Below are 20,909 nucleotides of genomic sequence, written 5' to 3'. Positions count from 1 at the left end.
TTCCTCCTTCAAGACGCTCCTTAAAACATACCTCTTTGACCAAGCTTTTGGTCACCTGTCCTAATTTCTACTTATGCGGTTCAGTGTCAAATTTTTAAAATCTCATAATACTCCTGTGAAGCGCCTTGGGACGTTTTGCTACATTAAAGTCGCTATATAAATACAAGTTGTTGTTGTTGTTGACTGTTCTAATCCACTGTGCCACTCAGTCCCTCACAATAATGAAATGAACAGCAATACTGATTTGCTTAATTTTTCATGTTGGGTTTGCTAAAATATTGGCAGCAGCAGTGAGTTACTAACACAACCAAATATACTCAGACATAAATGTTGGTGGCAGACTTTAATGAAAAGGACAACATTAAAAATACAAAGAGACACATAAATATGCTTGAGACAGGTCTGGTATTTCTGTTCAAAGCAGTGATGCAGGCAGACATGAGCCTGAATTCTACCAAACTGCAGGGGCCATGGGCCATGTGTCACAATGTGACAATATTTTCAGTTGTCATGGACATATTTCTTACAGTGCATGAGAACTGCAACCCCTTTCAGTTTTGGAACAATCCCCCTCCATCCCACATATCAATTACAAAATTAGTTAGTTGCATGCTTCTGTTTTCATAAATCGTTAGGCAGCTTTATCAGAGCGCTAAAAAATTGGTTAACTTAATTCCTTCCTTATTAAGGCAATTTTTGGTTTAGCTTCTTTTTTTGCAAAGCAAATGGAATATAGCAGTAAAAAGATAGCAGAAATGTTGTATCTGCTGGACATCCTGTCTCACTACATTTGCATTAAGCAGAATATCCAGCACTGCACGGAATCAAATTACTTTCATTTTATGTCACATGCCTTTAGCTAATGGCAATAATAAAAATCTAGCACACCATGCAAGAGTTATTGCATCATTCTGTTGCAATATATACAGAAGAAAGTTAGCAAGGAGACCACCACCAAAAGGGGGGGGAAAGGAACAAGCTTTCAACACTGAACCCATGCAGGGCATGCAAACTGTGACGGAGGGTCAATAAGAAAAGGGGGGGAAGGGACAGACGCACTTGTTAAAAGATTCTCTAAGCATACTAACCTGCTGGTTCTAATGAACTGTCTACTCTGTCGTTAGCACCGAAAACACTTTCATGTACACCTACAGTTTTCGAACAGCTATCTATAACAAAAATAGAAATAATAGCCAAATAGGTTAGTGTGACATTTTTTTTTTTATTTCCCTGCTTTTTTTTCTCCTTTTATCATTGCACTTTGTGTACATGTCAAAAGTGCTGCTGTACTCGTCCGTTTGTTTTAACCATGGAAAACGTGCAGAAACAACAAGTTAGCAACTGCCATAAAAGCTCAGTGAAGAAATGTAAGAAAAAAAATGATGGAAAAAAAACACAGAAAATGCTATGTACAAAACAGATACCATACAAGGTATACACAGTAAGAGAAAAAAAAGTTTTACCAGTGCTTACGATAAAGCATGCGCTAAAGCCACCCTTGCAAGCCTGCCAAAGGAACTTACTTGATTGTCGCACGAGAACTTTCAATTTTAAACAAGTCTTCTTTCCATTATCTGGGATGGCTGAAGCTGTGAAGTGTGAAGAGAAATCATTTTAAGTCTTTGCACTAGATGTAAAAAAGCATTTATTTTCCCCTTACTTAAAGTTACTGACAAGTTAAGACATGTCAGAAAACTGTAATTGTAGCCAATGTAACAATGAAGTAATGCACTGTGGCCTTAGAAAATGCTTTAATATTTTGAAAGTATAATTTTACACCAATACTGAACTCGAGCACACAGGTGAAGACAGTGATATTACTTAAAAATACTATTCAATTCGATGACAGAAATTTCAAGCTGTGATATTAGAATCTTCAGAAAAGATAACATTGAATGTTTTGCAAGGTCTAAACCACAAAATTGATTATCTCGATGATACAAAGTTAAAAAAAAGGTTCTGTAGTGAAATTGGTTCATTAAGTTTTGATTTTTTTTCCCCCTTCAAGCGTCAGTCTACGTAAGCACTTCACATTGTGTAACAAATCTTCTTTTGGAATGCAACAGCTTGGCTGAAAGCTCCCACTAAATCTCACAACTAAGAAGAGCTGCCTCCTCTACCACTAAATGAAAGCACGCAACGTGCTATTAGGGCACAGTGCTTGAGGTTTGTGGTTACAGACAGGAAATGCCCACTTTCCTATGGGCCCTGCTGTCCCTATGTTACAAGCGGCGCTGTGTAAATCTAAGGGACTATTTAGTTGTCTACAGGAAATCTAATAAAAGAGAACTTTCACAAATCCTGGGCATAAGCTAGACAAGACTTGATATTCTCAGCATCTCTCACACACTCCTTGCCCTTGCAAGAATCTTTAACTTCAGAATCAGTTTAAGGGGTAAAAATGAATTAGGAGGAACAGAAACAGTTATTTAAAAAAGAGAGAACTAGGATAGAAAAAAATAATGGAGATAGGAAAAATTAAGTTAAAAGTATTAGACTGTCCCAAAGGGATAGTGGAGAGGGAGCAGGTTTGTAATCCGCAAGACACCGCAGATGCTGGAAATCTGAAATAAATACAGAAAATGCTGGAAATATTCAAGCACATCGACTTCAAATGTTACCTCGGCTTCTCTCTCCACAGATACTGTCTCACCTACTGAGTGGTTCCAGCATTTTCTGTTTTGATGTTGGTAATTAAAGCGGGCTAAGCTGTTGCCTGAAAAATTGGATTAGCTTTACAAAGCTAAACATAGAAACATAGAAAATAGGTGCAGGAGTAGGCCATTCGGCCATTCGGCCTTTCGAGCCTGCACCACCATTCAATAAGATCATGGCTGATCATTCACTTCAGTACCCCTTTCCTGCTTTCTCTCCATAGCCCTTGATCCTTTAACCGTAAGGGCCACATCTACAATTTAAAAAGTAGAACATTTACACAGAAGCTTTTATGTGAAGAACGCATATTTGGAACTGTCCAAAATCATCATTGTTATAAAACCCAAAGGATATTCTGTTATCTCAAGCAGTCCAAACTGGCCATTCTGTCTACAAGCAGTGAAAAACTCCCGACAGTCTTTAGAGAGGTACAATCGGGAGCAATAGAAAGGGAACAGTACAACAAGGACACTCGAGAAAAGATTGGAGATATTAAAATTTAAAAAGGAATACAGTTGTAAAAGAAAATTCATGAAGGAAAAATGAAAACTTAAGGGATGAGATGAAGCAAACAAGGGGACACATTGTTATGGATCTGCTACAGCAGGAGTGAGATCCAAGAAACCAGAACTAAACCAGCTAGACAGACATAGTAAAATTGTTAATAAGATGCACTGAGATCATTCTTACAGTTTTCACATTAACACAGTTGAAGGGTTAGAAGTGACTAAGATCTTTACCACTTTCAAACAGAAGATAAATACGGATTACAAAACAGTCACAAAAGGGTTCCTCCGCAACAGTGTCTAAAGGGGACATTAGGCATCATTATGGTGCCATTGTGGGCTATGTTTAAAAGAATGGAACTACATTTCGTTATGCTTCTGATGTGAGAATGGATCAATCAGTCTTTGTTGGACTCTGTTGCCCATTAACTTGCTCTGAGGAGAGATCAGACCTTGCACAGAAAAGGACCCAACCTGTCAATACTGAGTTTAACCCTGAAAGATAATAACCCTGATGAAAGCTTCACCCTGAACTCTGGCTATCTTTTGCTCCCTTTCTCACTACTAAGGCTAGTGATGCCAGCCATGACCTTGAGCATTGCTTCCAATTTGTCACTAACTAGCCCATTATAATTTTACAACTACAATTGTCTTTTTAAAAGCAAGTCAGAAAGAGCTCTGGAGTCAGTGGAAATTCATGAGCTTGGTTCAAATCTGCATTTATCAATACAAATATATTTAATATTCAAGCTGCAAGTCACTTAGGACCTTATTTGCCAAGCAAAATGGATGGACACAATAACTACGTAACTGGAAGTTTTGAGTTCAAAGTCATTTTGATGGCATTATTCTTACAGAAAGATAATGATGACCAAGCTCTCACCTGTAAACTTCTTGAGCATTTACAAACCTTGTCTATTATATATTTCCAGTGAGGCATCCAATAGAGGTGTCTGACCATTAATTAGATAGACACAGTTATAACTGGTCCCTGTCTTAACAATGAAAACAACAACAATTCTGAAAGTGTCCAAAATCTTATCTACCCTGAAGAGTCCACTTACTTCAGATAAAGTTAGCATTCACACTCATCTCTGATCCTGACCTTCTTTGCACATCTGAAGACATATTACTGTCCCCATACCCACTCATTGGTCCCCCACCACAGATAAAGCTGTGGTTTTCCTCAGGGCAAGTGATTAGCGATTTGCCAAAATAATTTAGGTCACACTGGCAATTTGAAACTAGCTTCAGGTGGTGGGAGTTTCCACTGTACATTATGACTGGAGTGAAAACGACATTGTTCAGACTGGCAGTTTGACCGTGCTGTAATATTAGATAGTTGTATGTCACAATCTCTAATTAGTATTCACAGGTATTAAATGCTCTGGTTACAATCTGAAAAAAGGCAACAGTGAGCAATTCAGATTGATGGCCGATTCTGATCCTATTCACGGGTTTATATCTGTCATTCTTGTATGTATTCATACAGGATCATTCTGTTTGGCTCTCGACAATAACATTTCTCTCCAGCAAACAAATGGACTGATAAATTCAATTTCAAATGAACAAAACCCATAATGTGCTGTCATAATCCTTTTAAAAATGTATATTTTTCAGTTATATTTTGTTCCACTCACTGATCACTCCTATCCTCGTCAATTTCCATTGGCTCTCCATCTCCAAGCATATTCATTTGAAAATCTAGGTCCTCGTCTAAAAATCACTGCATGGCCCCATTCCATCCTCTCTCTCCTCACAGACCTGCTCTTCTGATTCCAGTCTACTGCAAGTTTCACTCTTTCTCCACTCCACCATCAGTGACGGGTCCTTAAACCTTCATATCATGCACCCTGGAATCCTCTTCCTAAACTCCTCTACTTTGATGAAGCTTTCCTTATCAGAACTTCTTTGACCATACCTTTTCCTTATTTCTTGCCCCAATTCTTGTTTGATATTCTAATCCTTCCCTCATTTGTGAGATTCCTTGGGACATTTTGCTGCATTAGAAGGTGCTATATATACCATTTATTGTCATGGCCATCAAGCTGAGGCTTGCCAGTGCAGAAGAATGCTCCATCATGAAACCACACATGGCAAATGTCTTTGTTTTATGTGGACAGTCAGCATTTCACATGTGGTATCCATTCCTCTGTGTTTGCAGACAAAAATCATTGGTGCTCCCTAATTTTTTGCCTCACCACTACCTGGACCTACTCTGGCAGACCAAGGCTCTGATAAACACTGGCTGGGAATTCATGATTTTCCAGTAATTTTATGAAGTCAGGAATTCCTGGGAATTCTCATCCAGTATGTAGCAGAGCTTTGTTTCTGCAGAGCAGCAGCTTCGGGTAGGAAGGAGAAGAGAATTAGGAGATTATAGTGTCAGAATAAACTGGCGAGGGGGTGGGGAGGGGGAAAGAGGAGGGGATAGAGAAGAGCGCCAGTATAATCCGATTGGCGGGGTGGGGGGAGGGATGGAAGTAAAAGTGTCAGCATTTGCTGGTGAGGTTAGGGGATAAGAATACCTGCATTAACCTGAGGGTACAAAACCACAGTGCATCTGTGAACTGGAGGGTTGGGGGGGGGGGGCGGGTGGGGTGGGGTTGGCGGCACTGGAGTGAGAAGAGTATCTTCATGTAACAATCAGATTTAGCAAGAGAGAGTCCCAATATACATCAGCAGTCCCTGTGTAATGTATTTGCTTCATGGGTTCTTTGCTTAAGAACTCATAACAACACATTGCTATTAAGAACTAGTTGATTTATTAGCAAAGGGTTTAACAATCACACTACACATTACCAGTTCATCCACCAGGCTCTCAACCACCTGCCTCATCATGGAACCCCTGAACCCAACCGGCTGGGGTTTTATTGAGTCTTGTGAACAGCACGTGACTGGCTAAGCCGCTCCCAACTCAAGAGCTCTACAACTATTTTGTTGCACCTGTAAAAACAAATATAAATCAAATGCCCCCTTATTAAAAGGGGCACCAAAACTGACAATTTAAACAAATTAACTTTTAACAATAATGGTTCAAATTAAAATTTGATTGCCGGGGGTGATGATGCACTCCAGTTCAAGAGCTCTACAACTCTTTTGGGGGGGAACAAAATAAACATTCGATCAAGTGCCCCACCGATCTGGGGGACACTCCAGACACATTTTCAAGAGCTCTACAAACCTGTGAGCATACTCACAGGTGCATAAGTTACACCCTGCAATTACCGCCCAAAAGGTGAGGGAAGATCCGAACAAAATTGCTACAATTTCCTGTTATATAGGGGATAGCATAAGCTGCAAGTAAATAACATTCCATGACAATCCCATTCCACACTCAGTACATTCATATGTCTCATATTCAGGGCTGTCTTTTGTTGTCTGCTTTTATTAGGTTGTGCTAGCTTGTTTTAACCTGCTTCTCAGCTTTTCTAATGTTCTAGGTTGACTTGTATGCAAAATACTTCCAAACCTTCAACACCTCAACTTCAGACCAGCACCATCTACTGCAATAGTGTAAACTTTCCATCTCTCACACCAGCTAACCTGTCCGAATGAGGTGACTAATTCATGGCAAATTAAATGGGGCAGTTTTGGACCGTGGACTCACATCTACCAGGATTGGTCTCATATCACACAAACCTACTTCATCTAGGATCCTTGCAGTTTGGCAATGAAATGACACTGGGCCAGATTCAAATCATGGTGCAGAGATAAAAGGACAACATGCTAACACAGAGCAACACCCAGTCTAGTCTTCTCTTCTCTTCTGTTATTGTTTAACTAAACTACATATGTAAATACTACAAAGCAGCTAAGTTTAATTTTCTAGATGCATCCTTTGCAGATAGTTCCAAACATCCCCATGTTCACATGGAAACCAAGGTAAACCACTCCAAGTTTACTGATGAATTACTGCAAGAACATCTCAATTATAAAACAATCTTAAATGTGCAAACTATAGTAAATGTTCTGACTTTCAGAAAGGATGCAATATCAGGCAGCAGAGGACATTTTGAATCTTGGTTACAACTTGGAGCAGAATATTTAATTTACTGAGCTCAGAAGATAATAACCAAAAACAGACAGACATCATGGTTTAAAATACTTCTTAAATTACACTGACATGGACTCAAACAAACATAGTCACATCGATGTACACAAGCTCACACACAGATGTATACAGAAAGCATCAGCCATATGCATACACACACTCACACCAGAAATACAAATAGATAAGCAAACAAATACAGTCTACTGATAATTAAAAGATATTTTTTGCACTAAAACAACTCCCAGCTCCCCCATGGTCTCAGCAATTGTTTACAGTAAGAGGCTGACCTCAGCCAGGGCAATGCCAGGGCATCAGCACCTTAGACTAGGTAGTGAAAAATGTACCAGTGTTTCCACTCTTGACCCTTAACCAGAGACACCTGCTCAAAGTGCATTTGCAAGGATGTTAGTTTGTTATAAACTAAGGCTACAAAATTTCTGTAGCTGGAGAGCATGTCAATCAAGGTTGTGTGTGTGTGTGTGTGTGTGTGTGTGTGTGTGTGTGTGTGGGCAAGAGGGGGGTGTAGTGAGGGAGACTGGAATATGGGCCTAATCCTGGCTGTGCCATCATTTTGCTCCATTTGGACTAGATCTTTAAATTCTGGAGGGTGGCGGGATGGCGATCTTCCACCCACTCCTCACATCAGAGATGTCGGCAGGGTGGTGGGAGGAGGTGGTGTTCCGGAGCTTCCCCAGGAAATTCCTCTTTTTAGACTCACAGAAGTCCTCAGCAGAACTCTTGCCAGTTAATCTGTGCTGTGTATCCCTTCTAAGCCATCTAAAGACCCTAACTTTCACTAGAGTAAGGGATTTGATCCTGGAGAGGATGACTGCCTTCTCCAGTTGGAGATGAAGAGCTTGAAAAATGTTTTTTCTTTTCTTTGGCCGTTTGACCATCCAGAGGACTCAGCTCCAACTTCGAAAGACAGATCGGCTTGGACCAGAGCGGCCACTACTGATTTGCCCTTGTAGACATCAGTGGACCAACCTTGCTACGTTAATCACTCTGTCCCCTGAATTTGGGGTCTCTGGTGCAGGTTCTGCTCTGCCACACTTGCAGTAGTGGAGTGGGGGTCTGAGGAATTTCCAGGCCCCATGGCTTTAGTGCTGTTCTGTTGCTTCAAGAAAATTCAATGACAGGATTTAAACATAACAAGAAAATAAGGTAGTTAGAAAATAAAAAAATTGATCACTTAATTCAAAGTGGGAAAATACAGATATTTTAATCCCAAAAATTGATTTTATAAAGTAGTAAACAGCAAATTATCTGCAGAGCCTGAACAAAATACAAGACTGTAATAAACAGGAACCTGAGTAAAATACCAAATAATGCATAAGCATGTCAGCTTTCCTTAATAACTGCCGCATGCAATGTGGAACACAACAAATGAGCACATCAACCAAGATATTACACATATATCTCGTCTGCTCGTGCAATGAATTCTCTTATTACCATGATCACAGTAAGATCATTCAATGTAGCTTTTTGACCTGTGCTTTGGCTGTTGTCACCATGTATGTGAGATTTAAACACCTATATCAATGTAATACATTGGGGAATTTTCACAAGATGTTTTCTTTAAACAATAAATCAGTATATGCAAATATATTAAAGAAACGTGATGGCTATTTTATGGACTTCAAGTGATATTTCTCAGTTTGCAGCAAAATAAAAAACTTGCACAGATCAGTGCGACAATCAACACCATCCCTTGGTTTACCTCAGTTTATTTTGTTAGGAAAACAAGTATGTGATTCAAGTACCAACATCAAGACTATGAAACAATCCCCATTTTAAATATGGGTGTATAAGGGTCTGCAGGACTTGAACAGCACCATTGGAAACTCATTATGAAAGTTTGCTCGATGGACACTGAGGTAAGTTTGTGCCTGAATGTAAAACTTTTACAAAGACATGATTTTCAAGTAAATTATTTATTTTTGGAATTAAAACTGACTATTATAATGGCAGACGATTGCATAAATGTAATGTCTGTCTCAATAATTGAGTTATTGAGTATTCTTCCATTTACAAACATGGTAAAAGAAAGACTTTCATTTAAATTGTGCATTTCATGACCTCAGGATGTCCCGCCTTTTACAACCAATGAAGTTCTTTTGAAGTGTAGTCACTGTTGTGTGTAGGTACAGGGGGCTTGAACGAACCTTTACTAGATGACAATGATTCCCGTTAACAGGGTTACTCAGGTTCATTACATTAGTTCCACAGAGCAACTAGAAGGTAGAAATCAATTTAAGGCTAGCTAAGTAGAATTTCGGAGTGAATATCTCAGCTTTTCCAGAGAGCATTCCACTCGCTTACAGAAATGTGCTCGTGAGGTTACAATTCCTGCCACCTGATGTTAGATAATCCTGGTCATCACTTTTGCTTTGATTCTAATTGACTTTGCTGCTGGAATAAAAAGTTGCTTCTGAAGGTTACAGCCATTTGTCTTCTATGAAAAATAATAAATTAAATTTGAGTCCTACAAAAGAAACATTAATCTTAAACATCACAATTTGAAACTCACAGGCATCAACAAACCACAGTGAGACTGAAAGAATGCACCTCATCGTTTTCCATCAGGTGGGACTAAATTCTACTGGATGACTTTTGTGTTCTGCAAATTACTTCACAATTCACCAATTTCCATAAATGCACTCATCTTGATAAACGTAAGCTTTGTTATGAATCCCATCCAAAGCATTAACTTTGTTTTCGCTCTCAGATGCCAATTGACCTGCTGTGGTTTTCTAACTCTTTCCGAATGATAACCACAAAGGATCTTCATCTCGACAGTCGATGCTCATTATGAGTTTTTACTTTAAACCTTTGATAAAGTTTGGAAAGTTTGTAACTAGGATGTGGACTTATCAGCCAGCAGAAAACTGCATTGTGAATGGAATTGCATTGAGTATCTTCATTAATTCAAGAGCCAAAAGCAATATGCACCACATCATTGCTTCCATTACCTAGTGGCAGGATGTAAAGGAGGGTCAATATGGAGGAATTATTACACAGCAATAACAGCAGCAGTTTATGCCAGTGACTCTAAAGCAGTTGCCATTCCTTTCTGCTGTCCACAACAGTTTTACTATAGCCTCTCCTCGTCCTCTTGTAATTTGATTTGAGTGTCAGTACAAATATATCACTACAGAGTGCACAAATGAACTATGCAGAATATGAGCAGGAACAACACTACTTTAAATGTAAAATCATATTGTATCTATCCTGTGGCTGTATTTTTATTACTGGTTATAAACCAAAAGGTAACTTATAAAATGATGTACATGACCAAAGTCCTTGAATCATCTTAAAAGTTTGCTTTGGTGTATAATTCCCTACATTACAACAATTTCTACACTTCAAAAAGTACTTAGTTGGCTGTAAAGCACTTTGGGTCATCTGGTGGTTGTAAAAGATGCTATATAAATACAAGTATTTATTTATTTTTAATGTTGTGGTGCACAGTAACAAAAATAATCTCCGATACTGGATTGCAACAACAGCACAATAATGCTGTTTTCTTTCTCTCAAATTGAAATCATTTTAGGCTTGGAATGTGTGCTTTATGGGAAGATGGGCTATCACCTTATTTAAACATCCGTAAGACAAAGGTCCTCCGTCAACCTGACCCCGGAACACAGCACTGCCTCCCGGTCATCAAAATCCACGGCGTGGCCTTGGACAACATGGACCATTTTCTATATGTCGGGAGCCTACTATCAGCAAGGGCAGACATCAACGACGAGGTCCAACACCGCATCCAGTGCACCAGCGCAGCCTTCGGTCGCCTGAGGAAGAGAGTGTTCGAAGACCAGGACCTCAAATCTGCACCAAGTTTATGGTCTATAGGGCTGTAGTGATACCCGCCCTCCTATATGGCTCAGAGACATGGACCATATACAGTAGACACCTCAAAGCGCTGGAAAAATACCACCAACGCTGCCTCCGCAAGATTCTGCAAATCCACTGGGAGGATAGACGCACCAATGTCAGTGTTCTCGATCAGGCCAACATCCTCAGCATCGAAGCACTGACCACACTTGACCAGCTCCGTTGGACGGGCCACATCGTCTGCATGCCCGATACGAGACCCCCAAAGCAAGCTGTCTATTCGGAATTCCTACACGGTAAGTGAGCCCCAGGTGGGCAGAGGAAACGTTTCAAGGAAATCTGCAAAGCCTCCTTGATAAAGTGCAACATCCTCACCGGCACCTGGGAATCCCTGGCCCAAGACCGTCCTAAGTGGAAGAAGAGCATCCGGGAGGGCGACGAGCTACTCAAGTGTCGTCACCGAGAGCAAGCGGAAATCAAGCGCAGGCAGCGGAAGGAGTGTGCATTAAACCAGACTCCCCACCCACCCTTTTCTTCAATGAATGTCTGTCCCACCTTTGACAGAGACTGTAATTCCCATATTGGACTGTTCAGTCACCTGAGAACTCACTTTGAGAGTGGAAGCAAGTCTTCCTCGATTTAAAGGGATTGCCTATGATGATGATGATGATATTCAGAAATAAAACAGTGTGTGTAGCACTAATAGACTGGAAAACAGCATCATTTCCTTTAAAAAATAAAATTTAAAAAGCTGATTTAATAAATCTTTTATTTCTTATTTAAAGCCAAGAGGCAACTTATAAAATGATGTACTTGATCAATAACCTTGAAGAGTCTTAAAAGTTTGTAAAATAAAAAGTTATAATTTATGGTATTATTTGCTTCCACACTCTACAATTATTTTTTGAAATTGATACTATATGATAAGACCGATTTTATCTGCGAGCAGCGAATCGTCCGGCCCACTGAAGCGTGATGCCCGGGAGACTTCAACTCCCGGACCACATTTGCATGCCACTACTTTGAAGCCCACCTGAAGCCGACGGGAATGACATCACTGCCAGCAGATGGGAGTCAAAATTGGTGGGGGGACAGGCTGCCGCTGGGGAACCTCGGAAATGGTCCCCAGTAAGGTAAGTAAGGATGGGAGGTGGGGGGGTGTCGGCAAGTCTGCTTTTGGGGGAGATGTGGGGGGGGGGGGGTGGGGAGGGAAGCCTGGGGCAGGTAGGTCCAAGGTGTCATTGCAGGGCCAGAATAATCATTTCTATTCCGCAAGGTCCAGAAGAAACCTTTAAAAACGAAAAGAAAATGAACATACCTGGTTCAATGGAGCTATCCTTCAAGTGAAACATTAAACAAAGGCCACATCTCTTTATTCTGGTGGTTTAGGTGGGCACCAAAAATCCCATGGTATTATTTGAAGAAAAACAGGAAATTCTCCTGATGTCCTGACCAACATTTCTCCTTCTACCAACACGACCTGTTATGTATGAAAACATTGTAACATTCTACTGACTCTGGATCAGTTCCTATGGACTGGAGGGTAGCTAATGTAACACCACTTTTTAAAAAAAGGAGGGAAGAGAGAAAACGGGTAATTATAGACCGGTTAGCCTGACATCAGTGGTGGGGAAAATGTTGGAATCAATTATTAAAGATGAAATAGCAGCGCATTTGGAAAGCAGTGACAGGATCGGTCCAAGTCCGCACGGATTTATGAAATCATGCTTGAAAAATCTTCTGGAATTTTTTGAGGATGTAACGAGTAGAGTGGACAAGGGAGAACCAGTGGATGTGGTATATTTGGACTTTCAGAAGGCTTTTGACAAAGTCCCACACAAGAGATTGGTGTGCAAAATTAAAGCACATGGTATTGGGGGTAATGTATTGACGTGGATAGAAAACTGGTTGGCAGACAGGAAGCAGAGAGTCAGAATAAACGAGTCCTTTTCAGAATGGCAGGCAGTGACCAGTGGGGTGCCGCAGGGTTCCGTGCTGGGACCCCAGCTATTTACAATATACATTAATGATTTAGATGACGGAATTGAATGTAATATCTCCAAGTTTGCAGATTACACTAAGCTGGGTGGCGGTGTGAGCTGTGAGGAGAATGCTAAGAGGTTGCAGGGTGACTTGGACAGGTTAGGTGAGTGGGCAAATGCATGGCAGATGCAGTATAATGTGGATAAATGTGAGGTTATCCACTTTGGTGACAAAAACAGGAAGACAGAATATTATCTGAATGGTGACAGATTAGGAAAAGGGGAGTTGCAACAAGACCTGGATGTCATGCTACATCAGTCATTGAAGGTTGGCATGCAGGTACAGCAGGCGGTGAAGAAGGCAAATGGCATGTTGGCTTTCATAGCTAGAGGATTTGAGTATAGGAGCAGGGAAGTCTTACTGCAGTTGTACAGAGCCTTGGTGAGGCCACACCTAGAATATTATGTTCAGTTTTGGTCTCCTAATCTGAGGAAGGACATTTTTGCTATTGAGGGAGTACAGCGAAGGTTCACCAGACTGATTCCCAGGATGGCAGGACTGACATATGAGGAGAGACTGGATCAACTGGGCTTGTATCCACTGGAGTTTAAAAGAATGAGAGGGGATCTCATAGAAACATAAAATTCTAATGGGATTGGACAGGTTAGAGACAGGAAGAATGTTACCATTGCTGGGGAGTTCCAGAACCAGGGGTCACAGTCTAAGAATAAGGGGTAAGCCATTTAGGACTGAGATGAGGAGAAACTTCTTCACTCAGAGTGATTAACCTGTAGAATTCTCCATCGCAGAAAGTTGTTGAGGCCAGCTCATTAAATATATTCAAAAGGGAGTTAGAAATGGCCCTTACGGCCAAAGGGATCAAGGGGTATGGAAAGAAAGCAGGAAAGGGGTACTGAGGTTGAATGATCAGTCATGATCTTATTGAATGGCGGTGCAGGCTTGAAGGGCCGAATGTCCTGCTCCTACACCTAATTTCTATGTTTCTATGTCTATGTTTCTATGTAAGACTGGCCACCAGAGGGTGCAACTGTTGGAGGCCCAAGGGACATCTGCACAACTCGTGCAAGGGAGTATAAAAGGTTGTCTGCCATGCTGCTTAGGCACTGTATTAAAGAGACTAAGGTCACATCACTTTTAGCTCACAGTGCTCAGTCTTGTGGAGTTCTTCCATACTTAACACCACGAAAAACACATTAAGTGCCCACTCATCTCATTTGTGCATAACATGGCTGCACTATTTGTTCACATAACAGCAAGCAGTATAATTCAGTGTGTGTGATATTTTGATATATTTTTGAGAGAAGTAGCAAAGTGCCGTATTAATTCTCATTTTCTGTTGCGATGTAATTGACACTGGCAAGGCAATATTTATTGCCCATTCCTGGTTGCCCAGGACTATCACAAGTCAACTACACAGAGTGGAACTGGAATCACATGTATGCCAGACTGGATAGGGTTAAACATAGAAACATCGAAAATAGGTGCAGGAGTAGGCCATTCGGCCCTTCGAGCCTGCACCGCCATTCAATGAGTTCATGGCTGAACATGCAACTTCAGTACCCGATTCCTGCTTTCTCGCCATACCCCTTGATCTCCTTAGTAGTAAGGACTACATCTAACTCCTTTTTGAATATATTTAGTGAATTGGCCTCAACAACTTTCTGTGGTAGAGAATTCCACAGGTTCACCACTCTCTGGGTGAAGAAGTTTCTCCTCATCTCGGTCCTAAATGACTTGCCCCTTATCCTTAGACTATGACCCCTGGTTCTGGACTTCCCCAACATTGGGAACATTCTTCCTGCATCTAACCTGTCCAAACCCGTCAGAATTTTAAACGTTTGTATGAGATCCTCTCTCATTCTTCTGAACGCCAGTGAATACAAGCCCAGTTGATCCAGTCTTTCTTGATATGTCAGTCCCGCCATCCCGTGAATCAGGCTGGTGAACTTTCGTTGCACTCCCTCAATAGCAAGAATGTCTTTCCTCAAGTTAGGAGACCAAAACTGCACACAATACTCCAGGTGTGGCCTCATCAAGGCCCTGTACAACTATTGCAACACCTCCCTGCCCCTGTACTCAAATCCCCTCGCTATGAAGGCCAACATGCCATTTGCTTTCTTAACCGCCTGCTGTACCTGCATGCCAACCTTCAATGACTGATGTACCATGACACCCAGGTCTCATTGCACCTCCCCTTTTCCTAATCTGTCACCATTCAAATAATAGTCTGTCTCTCTGTTTTTACCACCAAAGTGGATAACCTCACATTTATCCACATTATACTTCATCTGCCATGCATTTGCCCACTCACCTAACTGATCCAAGTCACTCTGCAGCCTCATAGCATCCTCCTCGCAGCTCACACTGCCACCCAACTTAGTGTCATCCGCAAATTTGGAGATACTACATTTAATCCCCTCGTCTAAATCATTAATGTACAATGTAAACAGCTGGGGCCCCAGCACAGAAACTTGCGGTACCCCACTAGTCACTGCCTGCCATTCTGAAAAGTACCCATTTACTCCTACTCTTTGCTTCCTGTCTGCCAACCAGTTCTCAATCCACATCAGCACACCACCCCCAATCCCATGTGCTTTAACTTTGCACATTAATCTCTTGTGTGGGACCTTGTCGAAAGCCTTCTGAAAGTCCAAATACACCACATCAACTGGTTCCCCCTTGTCCACTCTAATGGAAACATCCTCAAAAAATTCCAGAAGATTTGTTAAGCATGATTTCCCTTTCACAAATCCATGCTGACTTGGACCTATCATGTCACCTCTTTCCAAATGCGTTGCTATGACATCCTTAATAATTGATTCGATCATTTTACCCACTACCAATGTCAGGCTGACCAGTCTATAATTCCCTGTTTTCTCTCTCCCACCTTTTTTTAAAAAGTGGGGTTACATTGGCTACCCTCCACTCCATAGGAACTGATCCAGAGTCTATGGAATGTTGGAAAATGACTGCCAATGCATCCGCTATTTCCAAGGCCACCTCAAGTACTCTGGGATGCAGGCCATCAGGCCCTGGGGATTTATCGGCCTTCAATCCCATCAATTTCCCCAACACAATTTCCTGACTAATAAGGATTTCCCTCAGTTCCTCCTTCTTACTAGACCCTCTGACCCCTTTTATATCTGGAAGGTTGTTTATGTTCTCCTTAGCGAATACTGAACCAAAGTACTTGTTCAGTTGGTCTGCCATTTCTTTGTTCCCCGTTATGACTTCCCCTGATCCTGACTGCAGGGGACCAAGTTTGTCTTTACTAACCTTTTTCTCTTTATATATCTATCAAAGCTTTTGCAGTCCATTTTAATGTTCCCTGCAAGCTTCCTCTCGTACTCTATTTTCCCTGCCCTAATCAAACCCTTTGTCCTCCTCTGCTGAGTTCTAAATTTCTCCCAGTCCCCAGGTTTGCTGCTATTTCTGGCCCATTTGTATGCCACTTCCTTGGCTTTAATACTATCCCTGATTTTCCTTGATAGCCACGGTTAAGCCACCTTCCCTTTTTTATTTTTACGCCAGACAGGGATGTACAATTGTTGTAGTTCATCCATGCGGTCTCTAAATGTCTGCCATTGCCCATCCACAGTCAACCCCTTCAGTATCATTCGCCAATCTATCCTAGCCAATTCACGCCTCATGCCTTCAAAGTTACCCTTCTTTAAGTTCTGGACCATGGTCTCTGAATTAAATGTTTCATTCTCCATCCTAATGTAGAATTCCACCATATTATGGTCACTCTTCCCCAAGGGGCCTCGCACAACGAGATTGCTAATTAATCCTCTCTCATTGCACAACACCCAGTCTAAGATGGCCTCCCCCCTAGTTGGTTCCTCGACATGTTGGTTTAGAAAACCATCCCTTCTGCACTCCAGGAAATCCTCCTCCACCGTATTGTTTCCAGTTTGGTTCACCCAATCTATATGCATATTAAAGTCACCCATTATAACTGCTGCACCTTTATTGCATGTGTTATGTAATGATGTGTGTATCGTCCCAGTACCTCAAATGTATTGTAAGTACTATGCCACACCACAGAGGGCGCTGCGGTGGGAAACCCTGGTAGTACCTGTAACAGGTGCTATACAAGGTTGACCACCACACCTGGGAGGCACTCTGGAGCTGAACAATAAAGGACGAAGGTCACAGCAGTTCGACTTACACCAGACCGTGTGGAGTCAGTGATTTGTGTGCTACATACACCACATTGGCGACGAGGAAGCGGACGAACTCCACGCAACCATGGCTACTCTGGGCTCGCTGAAGGATTTTACCGTGGGCAATGATTGGGAGGCCTTTACGGAAAGGCTCGAGTACTACTTCACAGCAAATGACCTGACGGAGGACACATACGCAATGAGAGAAGCGCGTAAGGCGATATTGCTCTCCAGTTGTGGAGATGAGGTTTACTGTCTCGTCAGGAATTTGCTGGCACCTGGGAATGCCAGGGACAAGTCATACGAGGAACTGACTGAACTCATTCGTGACCAGTTGAAACCAAAGGAGAGCATCCTCACGACCAGATACAAATTTTACCATCACTGCAGATCTGAGGGCCAGGATGTCACCAAATATGCTGTGGACCTCAGGAGACTCGCGGCGCCGTGTGATTTTGGGGCACACCTTGACGAGGCTTTGCGGGACGTTTTCGTTATGGGGATTGGCCACGAGGGCCTCCTTCACAAGCTGCTGGCCACGGAACCCACAGTCACTCTGACAAAGGCCATCGCCATCAGCCGGGCATATATGACCTCGACTTGCAGCAGCAAGCAAATAATCCACACAGTCTCGAACCCGGCAGGCACTGTCCACAGGATAGCGGCCACCACGGACAAAACTGCAGAACGTGGCTCTGCCCGGGGCAGAGAGCACGGACCTTGGGGTCCTGGAACTCAGAGTCTGCCGAGGGGGGCCAATCAAGCAGCATCATGCTGGCGCTGCGGAGGAAGCCATGAGGCTCACCAGTGCAGGTTTGCGGAGTACACGTGCAATACCTACCACACGAAAGGCCACCTTCAGCGTATGTGTAAAATAAATCAGACTCACCGTGTGGCTGAGGAGATGGGGGATAATCCACTGTTCAGCGAGGAGCAGGTAGAAGAAGATGAGGTGCTTGGACTGTATACGTGCACCGACGATTCGCCCCCAGTGATAAGTGAAGTAAAAATCAACGGAGTCCCTGTTAGTATGGAAGTGGACACGGGCTCGGGTCCGTCGTTGATGAGTCGGAGAACTTTTGATAAACTGTGGATTAACCCAGCTGCACGACCCAAGCTGGTCCCGGTCACGGCGAAGCTGCGTACCTACACCAGGGAACTGATACCTGTTCTTGGCAGAGCGATGGTGCAGGTATCCCACGGGGACGAGACGCACGCTTTACCTTTGTGGGTCGTTGCAGGCAATGGGCCGACACTCCTCGGCCGGAGGTGGATGGGGACGGTCCGTGGGAGCTGGGAAGACTTCATCACACCACAGGCTGCTGCTCCCCGGGGTGCTGCCGTGCCCCGGGTCCCCAGAGAGCAGCTCCGACCAAGCTGGAGCTGCAGCCTCAATCCACCCACAGGCAAGTCCCAGGCCCTGACCTCAGGCCCCAGAGATCCCGCAGCCCCAGCCCCCACAGGCAAGCAGCCTTGCACAGAGGTGCCCAAGGGGTGGTGGGGGTTGAGCCGGCGGGGCGCTGAGGGATCCAGGGGCTGGCGGATCGCAAGAGCCCTGCAGAGGAGCTGTTAGCGTCGGGCGGCGGCAGCAGCTGGAGGTCGGGGGCTACGGAGGCCGCGAGGGACGCGGCAAGTGCGGCCGCTGGACAGGCCATGACGGCCGCAGGAGAGGCGGCAAGTCAGGTGGCAACGGAGGGGAGCGGAGGCTGCGGCGGTGGAGAAGAAGATGGCGGCGCCCAAGGAGAAGCCTCGTGGAATCCTCCTGCATCAAAGATGGCGTCTTAAAGAGGAAATGCACCTGGGAGTCTTAAAAGGGCCTTACAAAGAGGTGGTCCCCACAAAGGACTTCTGTTTGGCAGAGCGAGTCTAAAATGAGCTATGTTAATGTGAGATGGTGAATTTATAATAAGAATTACTTTTTTTATGCTGAATGGCCACTGTATTTGTGTAAAATAATGGATGAAGTACAATTAATGATAACGGCTAACAAGGAAATCAAGGTTCCGCTACCAGTCAATAACCAGATAATGTACCAGATAAAATGTACCATACTAACGCACTGTCTATGCCCACCTGCCTTCCGTTGGACAAGTGTTGATGTTATGTAATGATGTGTGTATCGTCGTCCTGCGACCAGGTGGAGGGGGGGGGAAGGTGATGTTATGTAATGATGTGTGTATCGTACCCCAGTACCTTAAATGTATTGTAAGTACTATGCCACACCACAGAGGGCGCTGCGGTGGGAAACCCTGGTAGTACCTGTAACAGGTGCTATACAAGGCTGACCACCACACCTGGGAGGCACTCTGGAGCTGAACAATAAAGGACGAAGGTCACAGCAGTTCGACTTACACCAGACCGTGTGGAGTCAGTGATTTGTGTGCTACATACACCACAGCATGCACCCCTAATTTCCTGTTTGATGCCCTCCCCAACATCACTACTACTGTTTGGAGGTCTGTACACAACTCCCACTAGCGTTTTCTGCCCCTTGGTATTCCGTAGCTGCACCCATACCGATTCCACATCATCCAAGCTAATGTCTTTCCTTACAATTGCATTAATTTCCTCTTTAACCAGCAACGCCACCCCGCCTCCTTTTCCTTTCTGTCTCTCCTTCCTAAATGTTGAATACCCTTGGCTGTTGAGTTCCCAGCCTTGGTCACCCTGGAGCCATGTCTCCGTGACGCCAACCACATCGTATCCGTTAACTGCTATCTGCACAGTTAATTCGTCCACCTTATTCCGAATACTCCTCGCATTGAGGCACAGAGCCTTCAGGCTTGTCTTTTTAACACACTTAGACCCTTTAGAATTTTTCTGCAAAGTGGCCCTTTTTGTTTTTTGCCTTGGGTTTCTCTGCCCTCCACTTTTACTCATCTCCTTTCTGTCTTTTGCTTCTGTCTCCATTTTGTTTCCCTCTGTCTCCCTGCATTGGTTCCCATCCCCTTGCCATATTAGTTTAACTCCTCCCCAACAGCACTAGCAAACACTCCCCTTAGGACATTGGTTCCGGTCCTGCCTAGGTACAGACCGTCCGGTTTGTACTGGTCCCTCCTCCCCCAGAACCGGTTCCAGTGCCCCAGGAATTTGAATCCATCCCTGCTGCACCACTGCTGAAACCACGTATTCATCTGAGCTATCCTGCGATTCCTACTCTGACTAGCACGTGGCACTGGTAGCAATCCCGAGATTACTACTTTTGAGGTCCTACTTTTTAATTTAGCTCCTAGCTCCTTAAATTCGTCTCGTAGGACCTCAGCCCGTTTTTTACCTATATCGTTGGTACCAATGTGCACCACGACAACTGGCTGTTCACCCTCCCTTTTCAGAATGTCTTGCACCCGCTCCGAGACATCTTTGACCCTTGCACCAGGGAGGCAACATACCATCCTGGAGTCTCGGTTGCGGCCGCAGAAACGCCTATCTATTCCCCTCACCATTGAATCCCCTATCACTATCGCTCTCTCACTCTTTTTCCTGCCCTCCTGTGCAGCAGAGCCAGCCACGGTGCCATGAACTTGGCTGCTGCTGCTTGGCTGCTGCTGCCCTCCCCTGATGAGTCATCCCCTCAACAGTTGACTGGCTCCCTTTGCTGAAGGGCATTAGTGAAACAATTGGGCTTTTACAGAAAGCCAGTAGCTTTTATTTTAGCCTGCAGATTACCAGCTTTACTGAATTCACTGA

The 20,909-nt window shown here is 43.4% G+C and overlaps 1 protein-coding gene across 5 annotated transcripts in view; it reads right to left on the bottom strand.

Moving 5' to 3' along the window:
- Window positions 1-20,909, bottom strand: part of efna5b (ephrin-A5b) — a 271,647-nt gene that overhangs the window by 7,201 nt on the left and 243,537 nt on the right. For 4 of the 5 annotated variants that reach the window (XM_070884152.1, XM_070884153.1, XM_070884151.1 and 1 more), the window contains 2 exons: window positions 1,524-1,589; window positions 1,089-1,169 (listed from right to left, as the gene is read on the bottom strand). In XM_070884152.1, coding sequence (XP_070740253.1) covers window positions 1,089-1,169; window positions 1,524-1,589 — 147 coding nt within the window. The remainder of the gene's footprint in view (window positions 1-1,088; window positions 1,170-1,523; window positions 1,590-20,909) is intronic. The other variant, XM_070884155.1, reaches the window with a different exon arrangement.

The sequence above is a fragment of the Pristiophorus japonicus genome, chromosome 1 (assembly GCF_044704955.1).
Source record: "Pristiophorus japonicus isolate sPriJap1 chromosome 1, sPriJap1.hap1, whole genome shotgun sequence".
Lineage (NCBI taxonomy): Eukaryota > Metazoa > Chordata > Chondrichthyes > Pristiophoridae > Pristiophorus > Pristiophorus japonicus.
This window is presented reverse-complemented; position numbering and strand designations above follow the sequence as displayed.